This window comes from Perna viridis, chromosome 5 (assembly GCF_037379345.1).
Source record: "Perna viridis isolate PV_CMFRI_1.1 ecotype Kerala chromosome 5, ASM3737934v1, whole genome shotgun sequence".
Classification (NCBI taxonomy): Eukaryota; Metazoa; Mollusca; class Bivalvia; order Mytilida; family Mytilidae; genus Perna; species Perna viridis.
In genome coordinates, this window is record NC_142449.1 from 9773880 (window position 1) to 9788000 (window position 14121).

The 14121-nt window shown below is 31.2% G+C and overlaps 1 protein-coding gene across 3 annotated transcripts; it reads right to left on the reverse strand.

The window, feature by feature from the left end:
• Positions 1–552: 552 nt before the first annotated feature.
• On the reverse strand, positions 553–11834 carry LOC148615902 (nephrin-like). 3 transcript variants are annotated; one of them, XM_088582521.1, is made up of 9 exons: positions 11757–11834; positions 9845–10132; positions 8636–8941; positions 8027–8311; positions 7466–7771; positions 6151–6279; positions 5814–5919; positions 2562–2618; positions 553–1500 (listed from the first exon to the last, which is right to left on the reverse strand). In XM_088582521.1, the coding sequence occupies exons 2-9, from the start codon at positions 9921–9923 to the stop codon at positions 1188–1190; spliced, it is 1581 nt and encodes a 526-aa protein (XP_088438647.1). In that variant the 5' UTR covers positions 9924–10132; positions 11757–11834; the 3' UTR covers positions 553–1187. The 3 variants fall into 3 exon arrangements, with proteins under 3 accessions (XP_088438647.1, XP_088438646.1, XP_088438648.1); XM_088582520.1 differs by lacking the exon at positions 11757–11834 and adding an exon at positions 10798–10956; XM_088582522.1 differs by lacking the exons at positions 9845–10132; positions 11757–11834 and adding an exon at positions 9070–9162.
• Between the last annotated feature and the right edge of the window lie 2287 nt (positions 11835–14121).

A 14121-nucleotide genomic window follows, 5' to 3' on the forward strand; every position in this document is an offset into this window, starting at 1 on the left:
CTTTACGAAATTCAGAAGGAAGTCCGTCTCGTATGAATATAAAAACAAATTTACTAGGAGAGGAGCATAGTTAGTGCCCATTAGAGTGCCAACTTGTTAAAAAGTAACGCCTCTAAATGTGACAAATGTGTTATCAATGAGGAAATCAAGCATATCGCGAACCTACCTTTCTTTGTAGCACACTTTGTTAGATTCACTACAATCATGCACTGTTCCCAGTCTTATTACTAACTTTGTTCAGCACCTCACTATATCGGAACTAGTTGGTAACGGAAACAGAAGAAATGTGTAACCCGTATTCGTACCCGTACCATAACACGACAGGAGCACACAAAAATGTATGACCCGTATTTTTCCCGTACTATAACATAACCTAGCATGGCATATCTATTGTTTCCAAATCAGGAGCTCACAAAGAGCAAGAAAAGCTTTAGATCAAGAAAGAAAAGATAATTATTGATAGATATAAAAGTATAAAAAAGCAATATGACCAGTCTATGTTAATAGACCTGAATATATGGGTGCATAAAATATTAATAAGAAAGACAAATCTTTATTCTATCAGACAGTATTTACTGTTACAATAGTCAAATAACTAACACATTTACATGACAGGAAAATGGTTTTTTGCTGGATGGATAATAAATTTGGCTGTGGATATATAAAAAAGTAAATATATTTGTATCTAGGTGTACCATCTTTTTTTGGAAAAACAACGATGTATAACGTTGTAAGTCGGGATTTCAACTGAGTATGGGGAATAGAAGTGTACAGTGTTGAAAAATCAAAGGTTTTAATGCTGTCATATTCTGATAATAGTCTTGAACTGATCAGGATCCGGATCCATATTGAATAAATACCACTACGGGAGTTACAAGTGTTGTGGTAGGACTGCAGACCCTCTTTGACAGCCGTGAGTATAGAAGTTAAAACTTTATCACCAAGATATGTCAATTTTTTTGTTGGAATATCTTATGACTATATTACAACCTACCCCATTTCCCCATTCCCTATTCATATTCCAAAGCCATGTTACAAATGTATAAGTAATATTGTGTTGTCCTGTTCTTATAGCAATGTATGCATATCAAGGCAGAATAAAAACTAATCATACTATTTAAAAAAACTTCCCATGAACTAAAACTGATAAAAATACTTAATATTTTTACATATAAACACATAACTGCTTATAAATTGTCATCGTCACAGTAATCCGATGATGAAGGGACAATTTCTTCAAATATCATCTTTTGCGTGATGCTATACGAGTTTCCTCCGCTTAGTTTCTGTAACTGAATGTCCTTAGAATCATCGAAATGCAATGATTGGTCGTCTGAAACACTCGCTCCTGATAAATATTCCGATTGACGATTTCTTTTCTTACTCCTCTTCCACAACTGTCTTAATCTTTCTTCTTTTTCGTATGTATAACTGTTGTTACTGTGGAGTAATTGGGAGGCAGGCACACTTGTTGAGTTGGAACAAACAGAACAACTAACCCTTTCAAATGTAAATAGGACTAATTAAGACTCAAAGTAGATCATACCTATAACATGGAGCATGAATTCCTGTCATCTTCAAAATCACACTGACATATATATTTTCTATTCACTAAAGTGTTTGAAAATAATGTAAAAAAATGTATTTAAATCATTTCAAATGATTTTCTTACATGAGAATAAGAATGGCAAAATTCAAAACATTTTTAAAAAAGCCTCTTTCCACGGGAGATAATGGACAGAAAAGTTCTTTCTAAGGGAAGATCATTAGCGGGAAAATATTAATGTTCTATTGAAATTATAAGGAATTTTTGTTTTTAATATTCCTAGGAAAAGAGTTCGGTTACCCAAAATTTCCGTTTTAAAATATGACAGAATGTCAGTTAAGTGTTCTTTATATAAAGTTATAATAAATTTGATCTACCTGTTTTTGTGAAAATTTGCAAAATATTTCCTACAGTATCCAAATAAAATTGTGTAAAATATTGGCTTAAATAGGAAAGAATGGTAATTTGATTAAACATATCTATGCTAGCTTGCACTGAATAACACATTTAGGAACCGAAAATTATGAAATTCAGATATTTAATTTTATTTTTAATGTAGCTGTAGATTTTTTTTAGAAGTTTTTGGTTTTTACTCATTTGTTGATTGGGAACTCAACTTAGACAAATGCGTTTGTTGTAAGTGTCATAGAAAGATGCATTAAACAAAGTTTTACAACAACATTTAATGCATTATAAAGTTATTTCAATTAAATAACCATAGTTGTACCTTTAACTGAACCTTAAGTTTTATCGTGTTATTAAAGCTAAGATCATTTTACACCTTAAAAATAGTTAGAATAGAAAATGTTTACAAAAACTATATTCATATATACATTTGACTTCTGCTGTTTCCGCTCTCTTCTGACGTTGATGAGAAATATACGTATTGAGCTAGTTAACAGAAAAAAAATTCATTTAATATCATAAATTAGCTTCGCCCTCGAAGCACGATAATAAGTTAAGGGCAGCATTTTAGCAGCTAGAAATTATAGACGTAAAAAAATATCACACTCACTTGGACATGTCTGGAGAAACAACTTCGTACTTTTTTATCTCAAAGTCCTTTCGTTCTCTGCAAAAAAAAAGAAACCAAATGTTAAAATCACTAATAGTTTTTTATTTGTAAAGTAATGTTTGCAATTTTAAAGTATCATTTTTTTTCGATGGAGAGTGATCGTAGTCCTCCAATTCAATGCCCTCAGTATGATACTTGACCCTCTATTGACATTCTATATTATACAATACTTTAAGATATAAATAACATTATGTTCAATGCTATTAGGAAGAAACCGTTACATGTTGGAAATTGAACAAACTGTACAGTTAAATGTGTCCATTCCAAAAGGTATTTTCCGCAAAAGATTCTTGGGTGGAAGTGAATTGAATATCCCCGTCTGTTCGTTAATCTATTCGCATACCTTGCAAGCGTTCGAATGATTTGGGAAAAATGGTAGAATAGTTTTGCATAATATGTAGATTTGCATAATGCAATATACACATCGACGGTGGACACAAAATGGTCACTATCTAACTTTAGGGTTTACCATGATAACTACTCCTTGACCGTTCAAGGGATTCTGATGAAATTGTATAGAAAGGTTAGGCATTTATATGTAAACAGGCAGAAAGGCTATATTGTCCCATGCCATCAAATGTTTCTATCAGTTATTCTCAAGATACTGAACATTTCCATAAAAAAAAACAACACAAAAAGATAGCAAAACTTTTAAATTGACATTTTAAAGAGAATCTATTCAAAATTTGCAGTATGTTTGGTTCTGATTATATTCTGAAAATTTCGTCCAAAAATGTTTCCTGCTTATACGGAAACATACTAGTAAAATACTAGTGGTTGTGCAATATTGTTCATAATATTGTCAAAGAATTGAAATAATAATTGATTAATTAATTCTTTACAATATTAAAATAATATCAGTGTAGAGAAATATTAAAGAATCCAAAATTGATAAGATCATCATATTGTTTTCCTAATTGATAAATTTATATTTAAAATAATTTTATATAATGTCAGTTTAGATAAATGTTAAATTAGCATTTAATATATTTATTTGTTTTGTATTGGACTTTCAGATGTTTAAAGATATTTCGATTATATGTACTTCTTCATTTATTTTTGGAATTATCTAATGTCTCAAAAATTTCAAAGTGTATGTTAGTTATCTACAGCTTACTTACTATTCAATGAATAGTTGAAATAAGTGTAAAGGAAGTTAAACATTTGATCAGTTGTTTATCATGACAAATTTAGTAGCTTATGCTTATTTACACTAAAATAAACTTTTTTTAGTTCAATATCAAATAGTTGTAGTGCATAACTCCAACGTTAGGCATCTACATATTTTCCTGAAAACTATGTTTTCTCGAAACAATTCTTCCGCGGTTTATTCAAATTTCATCGAGAATAAAGATATAAATCGATAAACCGTTTACTTAGTATTTTAATTTGATAACAGAATGAACTACTGGAACATGTAATAATGTAATAAATCCTTTGTTTACAAATTGTTTTATAAAACTCATGTTTGAACTGTATGTTACCGATATTGATTTACAATATTTTCCAAATAATTTGATTTAAGAAGTAACACAGCTTCTGATGGTATCAAAAATTTCGTTTATCATATCATAGACCCAATTTTGACGTGATCCAACAACTTTTTTTAATGATTTACTCGTTGAATTTTGGTACTTAAATTAAATCATAAGGAATGACTGTTTTGTCGTGTTTTGTTTTGTTTTGTTTTGTTTTTGTTTTGTTTTTTTGGTTTTTTTTCTGGTCTATTTAAAATACATGTAATCCTAATGCCGCAAGCCCGTGCAGGTCCGGGTGTTAAAAGAATAGGCCTGCAGTACCGCTAAGCGATTATATGTACTTCTTCATTTATTTTTGGAATTATCTAATGTCTCAAAAATTTCAAAGTGTATGTTAGTTATCTACAGCTTACTTACTATTCAATGAATAGTTGAAATAAGTGTAAAGGAAGTTAAACATTTGATCAGTTGTTTATCATGACAAATTTAGTAGCTTATGCTTATTTACACTAAAATAAACTTTTTTTTTAGTTCAATATCAAATATTTGTAGTGCATAACTCCAACGTTAGGCATCTACATATTTTCCTGAAAACTATGTTTTCTCGAAACAATTCTTCCGCGGTTTATTCAAATTTCATCGAGAATAAAGATATAAATCGATAAACCGTTTACTTAGTATTTTAATGGGGTACCCCTGGCGTGTTACATGCCGGGGTTGTCAGGCTATAATACGGAAAACCTGACCGCAAACCATAGTGGTGCACCGTGTTGGGAAAGATGCCACGTTCCTCGCACGTTAGAGAACCCTGCTGTGGTATTCGATAGGAGTAGGAACCTTTACTCTTCGCCACAGGAGGCTGAATTGCCCGACCATACCCATCCCCCTTTTCCTAGTGGCAATCAAAATTTGTCGACCCTATTATCCTTGTGACCCATTCTTTTCTTTTTTCATTTCATGTTCATTTTATCATCCATTTCATGTTCATTGTCTGAATATAGCTGAAATATTGCTGCTCGGACGTTAAACCCCAACAAACAAACAAACAAACCTAATGCCGCATGTTATTTGGTGAGCACCACGTGGTTGAAGTTATTTCTTCATTGACCGAAAAAATATTACAGTCATTCCTTTTTTCACCAAAGACTCGATCAATTGCTGCACTTTCCATTTCTTATTTTACATAGTTTTCACTTCATGCAAATGATTCAATATGAGCCCGATAGATATTCGCTTCAGTATGTTTATATGTTTAAAGACGAAACCAAAAGTTCATCTGTTGGACTTGACCAGTCATAATCCGACTTATTGTTGTTAAAATGTTAGAAACTCGTATCTCCTTCTAAAGCATTCAATGGATTTTGGTAGTATTTTATAGTATGTTTAAGCGTATGTAAATGTGCATGTCTCTACAGGGGGATAACACGGCTTAATTTGAGCATTTAAGTCAATTTGCGGCAGAAGTATTATTTGTATATCGTTATGATCAGAGTATTTCTAGCTTATTTATATCAAACGATATAACATAGGTAAAATAGTTAAAATGACAGTTATGTGATAACTTTCTTTAAATAAAACATTACATGATGTGTTGGAATTATTAGATCACATAAGGCAAGAATTTTCTATTTCAAAAATACAGTAAGAATCTATATTACTTATTCTAAACATCTAATTCACTAATTAATAATTAATTAATCATATGTGTCCATACCTAGATGCTACTATGGCTACTCGGTAAATGTGTATATGTTTCTGTTCAACGACAACATCCTTCTTCTTACGAAGTCCAACTGTACTACAGCAAATCCCACAACACCCTGTCAAATAGCAACATCATCAACACCAGAACAAATACCAAATTTCAAGTCCCAAAGTTCGTTTACTTAAAAAAAATGTATAAGAATTTGAATTTAATTGGCCTTTTTTTATTATTATGCTTTGATATATCATTTTGAATTTTTCAGATCTGCAGCCAAGATAGCTAATTTTATTGCAGAATTTCATATGGTCAACGTAGGAAGATTTATTAATAGTTACTGTAAAATTACCTTGAAGGTAAGCACATAACAATATAAGCCCGACCAAAGCCAGTGCGAGTAGTATGACTGATACAATTTCTCCCCAGAAGAGAGTAATTGAATTGTGCGCAAAATTCTCTCGTAAAACTTGGCTTATACCTGAAGGAAAATGAATAAATAATACAAACAAAAATATACACAAAAGTGAATTGGTGTTATTGTATTCGTTAACTTTAAACATATTAAATATTCTTTGTAAATTGCTTCAAGTTGCAAAAGCAAGTGTGCGAAATTATAAGTGAATCTCAAATACATGAATCTGTTTAATGCATAATATATTTAAAGGCTTTACTACAGGAAGATATTACATTATTCATCTTTACGGTATAAGATACTGAAACCATCACGTTAAAGGGCCAAAATTAAAATTAAGTTTGTTTCTCTTTACCTTACATACCGATTAATATGGTCCTACCACAATAATGTTATTGCCATAATCTGACATTTTTTTTCACTTCTTTTACCATGGTTTTTAAAGAATCATATGAACTTTGGTGAAAAAATATTTTCCCTACCTACCTACCCAAAGCCAGAAGCTAGGGTCAGGTAAGAGGAAACGACCATTATTTTAAAGAGTAACCAAGGGAACCAAGGCCATAGCGGTAATCAAAAGAATGTAATCCAGGGACGACGACCAGACATGGAAAACAGACATACACAAAAAAGAACATAAAGTAACTAAAATCATACATACAAAGTAACAAAAGCAAATGAACAAATTTTAAGTGTGGTCCAGGGTATTCATGATTCGCTGGCAAAGCCTCTACCAAGAAAACATTCAAAACATCTCATAACACACATTAATTTAAATAATACATGCAGATACTAAATACTGAATTAGCAATCCTGACTCCGTTTAAAGCTGAGAGTATTGATTACATGTACCTACCGAGTTGTTAAAAATGTGTCAAATCAAGTTTGAAACGAAAAAAGAGAAAAATATGACATCATAAAGAAGTCTGCTCTCATAATAGAAAATGCCAGGTATAGATTTGACCGTATAATTGTAGTTGTATGCTTCTGGTGATAAATGTTCTTGTTCCAATAGCTTATCTGTAAGTCGGTATACCAAATAAACTTTCATCCAGGATTCATTAACATGTTACTAAAATTCTTTCTACATTGCTTAGATGATGCATGTTGTTTAAGTATTTTCCATTGGTCAATCTATGTCACATAAATTTCTTTGATAATCATGTATCATAAATTTACTGTCACACAGACGATCACTAAACATATTAATTGTATAAAAAGACATTATTGCTAAATTGCTAAAGAATCTCACCATTGACAGCAATTAACAAACCAACTGACTGCGGATCTGTAAGTGTGACATGGTTAACTGTACAAAAGATGGTGCTCCAATTATTCGATAAAGTTGGTGCCCAGGTCAGGATACCAGTAACGATATAACTTTTTATTGTAGTGTTGTACGAAGATGTGACTGTAAATTCTTTTGTGAATGGAGCGTTTCCCAACCTCATCGTCATTGTTGGAGCAGGACTGCCGTTCCTTGAAATGCAGGTCCAAGTATAGTAATCTCCAGTTTTCAGAATGGTTGGACCATCAAGGCTTGGGGTATCAGGTGTGTCTGTTGAAAGTAAATTATTTTTTATAATTGAATACTTTTCTACCATAGTTTATACTTGCTTTTAACTAGTAATTGCTTCTATCTAATTGTTGAAGTATTTGTCGGGGTTTGTTGTTGTGGATATTTTTAATAACTCACATACTTCCAAATTTTCAATTATGTTTATATTTTTCTTATCATGAATTCTAGTTTTTTTTCCAACGTATATAAACAATCGCTTTACAGGGTAATTTGAATAACAGAGGAGGTTCTTACATAGAATCTTTACAACGTATTTTCGAATTAATGGGGTTGAAAGGACTTCATTAGAAACTTGACATTTGTAAATCTTCCTATTTTCATCCTTTGTGGCTCGAAAATTAATGGTACTTGTGGTGATTCTCAATCTTGTTATTTGTGCAGTTCCACTTATTTGACTGCCGCCTCTGAACCATTTAATCGTAGGTTCAGGGTCTCCACCTTTTGTAGAGCACGTTAGAGTGACGTTATTGTCGAGTAAAATTTTATCAGGACCAGTTACTATAGGTGGACTTGGTGACTCTAAAAAGAAAAGATGATTTTATATACTGAATTGTTTTTGTCGAAGGAAAAAAAGTCATGCAGATCTCAAATTTTACGTCTTCGTGCATTTTAAGATATGACTATTGTCTTAAGACATTTTCGCGCAATAAAATGCAAAAATTGCCATGAAGATGACTTCTGACACAATTTGACAAATAATTGCAAATCCAAAGAAAAAAAATACGAAAATAAACTGATTTGAAAAAAATGCTGTAGAAAGCGTTGTGAATATTTGCCGATTCATAGTCGAAACTAAAGATATCTTTTAGAAGAAAGTCTACAATCATAATAATAATTTGATACCTCTGACATCTATTTTGAGGTTTGTAGTCTGTACAGAAGAAAGTGTATCATGCTGAACATCACAATAAAGACTTTTCCCATCATTTACCATTGTTGGGGTCCATGTTAATGTTCCTGTGACGTCAAAACCTTTACCCGTAGTGTTGAATCGAGATTTTGTATTGAATTCGTTGTCAAATGGTTTGTCCCCTATCCTCATTGTCATATTTTGTAATCTGTAGCCATCATATGATATACAAGTCCAAATAGCTGTCTTGCCTGCGTTGACAATAGTGGGCCCAGTCAATATTGGGAACTGGGGACTAACTTTTGTAAATATTAACATAAAATTTTAAGTAAATCACAAAATTTGATATAAAATATAAAGAAAAGCACAAGAAAAAGTATTTCTTAAATTATTGAAATCAAATAAGCTAAAAATTACATATAAGTACCTATGTAGGAAGATTAACGTAATACTTCCAACTGTATAATATTACATTGAAAACGTTTCATCAATCTTTCATAACGCAACTAAGATTATATTTGATAATTGAACAACCCTCGAAGATATTATTCACATTTGTATCCTCATGTATAGAAACAAGTCTAATAGATTCAAATCGTTCCATATTTATAAATTTGTATATATTCTTTAGTGTTTATCAAAAGTCCAAATCCAAGGTATGATGATTTGTATACTTTGATATATAGGTGGATGTAAAACGTACATAACAAATTAAGCAACTATCGCGGAATATTACTAAAACGAAATGTTTTTCACCTATATGTTTACTCTTCACCTTTATGTTTACTCTTTTCACCTATAGGTTTACTCTTTTGAAAATTGCTTAATAAGACTTAATTCACTTGACAAACTTCTGTATAAATGCAAAAGAAACAAAAATACTTTAAGATTAATATGGATGTCAAAGTAAATGTTGTGTATTTTGTTTTAAATTCTATTGTAGATATACTGTATCGAACATTGAAATTGAATCTCATGTGTTATTTTCTTACGGTGAAATGCAAAAAATCAAAAGTAAAAAACACAAAATTTTACTGCAGCGTCGTTTATCTGTTTTTTAAAGATGTGAGTTTAATGTTTGAGGTTGATATAGGAGAAAGTTAAAGGAGATCAGAATACTTATCTTTTGTTAGAAAACCAAGGTCTAATTAAGAAAAAAATCAATGCTCTCCTTCAATATAATCTGACCGTTCCTAACTTACATAACACTTCGACTTGGTAGGACCTCTTCATCGTATTTTTTAGGACACCGTTGTCAACAGCACAGTCGAACACAGCCATGTGCTCTTTCCTTGATGCGGTAAATGTAACATAAGACTTAACAAACCCGCCGACTATCCTTCGAGTTGTATCAGGTACAATGGCATCATTCTGTAACCATGTAACGTTTTGTATCGGTGAACCCAGCAAGGACGAACAGGTCAAGATTACTCTATCGTTGATTTTTATTTTTCGTGGCCCCGTTATAAAAGGCTCGCCTGGTGCCAAGTCTAAAAGTAGTGTGTAATTTTAATTCATAATAATTTTCTAAACAGCTACACAGTCTGAAATAACTAGATGATCATATTGCTATAAAAGGCTGGGAATCAAGGAGTGACGGAAAAATCAAAATTCAAAAATATATCGGAATTAAATTCAAAGTTTTATTTACTATTAGTCTTTGATGGTTTTATAGCAGATAAAGCTGATTTTTTCCACGATTTATCTCTATCAAGTAAATTATTGTAAATATAGATCAAAAGTTATTATAGTCAAAGTAATTATGAGTTAAAAAGAGTAATCAAGGGAACCATGGTTATAGCAGTAATCAAAAGAATGTAATCCAGGGACAAAGACCAGACATGGAAAACAGACATTAACAACAAAGAACATAAAGTAACTGAAATCATACATACAAAGTAACAAAAGCAAATGAGCAACTAGCAAACAAACTATAGACAGACACGGGAAAACGAATAAGAAACATTTAACTAACATTTACATGTGACATGTTCAACATAATAAAAATATGTCCAACATGTCAAATGCGATGTAACAACGACCTTAACTGTAGTACTGATCAAACCTAAGTGATAAGAAATTAAATTAAGGTAACAGCCATGCTCACTTTTGTTCAACTTAAAAGAAAACTTACATGTACATGTAGAAGCCTTACCTTGACAACACACAGTATGAATCACAAAAAAGACACTTAAACCTAATGTACAAATAAACATCACTTTAACAGGAAGCTGAAATTATACAATTGAATTAAACTGAAGATCTAGATTTCGCAAGTTAGGAGACTGTATTTCAACTTCGATCAATAACTTAAAGTTAACTGTAACAAAATGACAGAATATTTAATCATTTTAAGATTCAATGAATATGTGCAGCGTGTTAGTCGCGATCGGTCAATTGAAAGATTTTAATCAATCATGATACTTGTAAAGTAAATATCAACAGCGTTTTAACAATCTGTGTGTGTCTTTGTATTGTAATATAAAACTGTTCATGTTACATTTTCTCAAAATGTACCTTTCTCACATATGTTTTGAAATTACATGTAATACATGTATGTCCTGATGTGTATGTATCTACTCCTAAACATGTATAAGTTCTTTTGTAATTTGAGGTTATTCAATTAACTTTTTCGTTTTGGTTTCTTTTTCAATTACTTTGTAAGTTTGTTTTGGGTTATAAGTATGTATATCAATGCAATAATGATTCATTTTAATCGCGTTAGACATTACAGATCACTAATGCACAATTTTGTGTCAAATAAGGGTAACAACAAAATTACCGAACACTAATCCGATCCATAGTCACGTCAAGTCTAAACAAAATAGTGGGTCAAATCTAGGTTTTACACTGCGTCAAACCTCCCTCTTCCATTGCGACGTGAATATACCGGTGGTGATTCAATATCATTTGCATGTTAGTGCCATAATCGGTAAAACAGTGGTCATATCATTGTTTCAGAAGAAACTGAGTATTTTTCAACCAAGGACTGGTAACTGAAAAAGAATTTGGTAAGAGACCTTTTTTGAGACGCATTTCCTCATATCCCTGATTCAGGAGTCTGTTACCCAGATATTCATGGCGTTCAATGAAATCAGGGCAGTTAGTACTTACTTAATTGTGAAATATAAACACCATATGGTCTCTTTTATCATAAATCATAGTACTGAGATGACTACTATTGTGTCGAAGTTGAGATGTAGGTCCAAAAAAGATGATGAACAGGATCTTTCTGCAGTCTTATTTATCTCAAGCTGGGGTGGATATATTGAAGGTAACCATGTTCCAAAAGAAGGTTTGTTAATGGACAATACATCACCAATATATCTGTATGTGAAATTAAAGGATTTTGCGTTAAAAAGGCTCGCTGTTCGGTATAAAACCCGAAGTACTGTGTACGTTTACCCGAGATGTCATTCAATCCCGATTTGCTTGAATACTGTATGAATGTTGATTACGTCAGTAACATGTGTCCAACACAAAATCTTGTTGTCGGTGCTTTGATTCTTCATAATAAATCAGTTTGGTATAAGGTGATATATTTAATTAGATCTGTATTCACAGTCAATATTTGTCTTTGGGGTTATTTATATATTTATTAATTATTATTTCCTTAAATATTTGTTTATTGGATTTGTATTGTTTAATTTTCGATTGATTGTTGTTGTTTTTCTTTTTTTTTTTTTTTTTGGGGGGGGGGGGTTGTTTTTGTTTTGTCTTTTGTTGTTGATCTGGGGAGTGTTGTATGATTTGGCTTCTTATTTCGACAGCTACGAATTTGACTACTTGACTGTATGCAATTAATTTTTGGTTTTAGATAAAGTTATCTGTTGAATCACGTGTACAGCGAAACTTGCAATATATATGATTGGTATTTTGCATTTTATGTTTATTTCATTTTATTTTTGTTTTGTTTTGTTTTGCTTTGTTTTCTTTTGTTTTCGGTTTTGTATTGTTTTTGTTTTGTTATTTGTTTTTTGTCTTTTGTTTTTGTTTTTTTTGTGTCTTTTTTTTGTGTCTTTTTTGTTTGTTTGTTTTGGTTTTTTGTTTGTTTGTTTGTTTGTTTGTTTGTTTGTTTGCTTTGGTTTTTTGTTCGTTTGTTTTTTGTTTGTTTGTTTCGGTTTTTTGTTTGTTTGTTATTATTTTTTTTTTACATTTTCATACTTTTTTTCAATAGCCAGTTTGTAAAACAATTTTAACAGCGGCATATATTAAATAGCAAAAGTTTTGAAATAGCGACATATATCAAATTATTGAATAAAATATATATCAAAACGCTTGAATAATGCAGGTCAATGCAGGTATTTAATTTATATGTTAGATGTTATTGCACCGTTGCCTTAGAAAAATGCATTATTATTCAAATAACCAATCTGTTGCACCCGCTTAACCAACGGGGAGGTGAAAGTAGGATTTCAAGCAGAATAACTATTTCTTAATTAAAAGTCTAATTTATTGTCACTGAAGTAAGTTATATTTCGGCAGATTAAATACGATAGTCTTCCAGATATTCCCTTTGCATATATTGCATCTGTATGGGTTTTCCTTTTTTTCTAAGTTTTCATACAGCTGTTGCACACATTTCCAAAATGGAATTAATATTTGAATTTGTCTGGTTATTGTATCGAAGTCAATGACATACATATTCGGGTTGTAACAGTAAAACACTTCGGTAAATTTTAAAGGGAAAGCTTTGTTGATATTGGTCGTTAAATTCACATATAAGTTGGCTGTACAAAATCTAAATTTCCCTGATACTTCCGTTATTAAAACATTTACTATTAGTAGTGCTGCGGACGCTAAGGTTTTTTTCGAAGTCTAATGGGCCTAGATGGTATACAGCTGTATCATATGTCAATGGAAAGATAAATCAATCTAGTTTTTGAATATCGTACTTATCAAAGTGAAAAACGGTAAAGTTGTCTGCTATTGTGCATTAATTAGAGGAGGGGTCAAAATTCAATCGACCCCAATACACTTTGATAAGTAATTTAAGTGAAATCGTTCATTGTAGGTATCGGAAAATAAGTAACATGTAAAGATCATGTGTATAGAATTTCAAAAATGCAAGAAAGAACTTTTTCTGACAAAAGTTGACTTTTCAATCACAAAACAAAAATGCTCCTAAAATTGGTTGCATTTTAGTGCATTTTCAATGATTAAGAGATAATAAAACACCGTCGAATATTACAATGTATATCTAAGTATTCTTTACTGAATAATAATTAAAATAAATACAACATTCTCGATTCGATCTGCAACATGGGCTTTACAAAATGTGTTTAAAGTTGCAAATTTTTACATAATTTATTTAAATTATCAATTGTACTAAAATTGTATAACACGGAATCGTTACCGGACAATTTATCTAGCTTCCGGACTGATTTATGAACAGAGAAACATGTAAAGTATCGAGTCTACCTTATGTTTTGATGAAAAGACAAGGTTTTGAGACTTTCATACATGTTTTTTTTTGCAT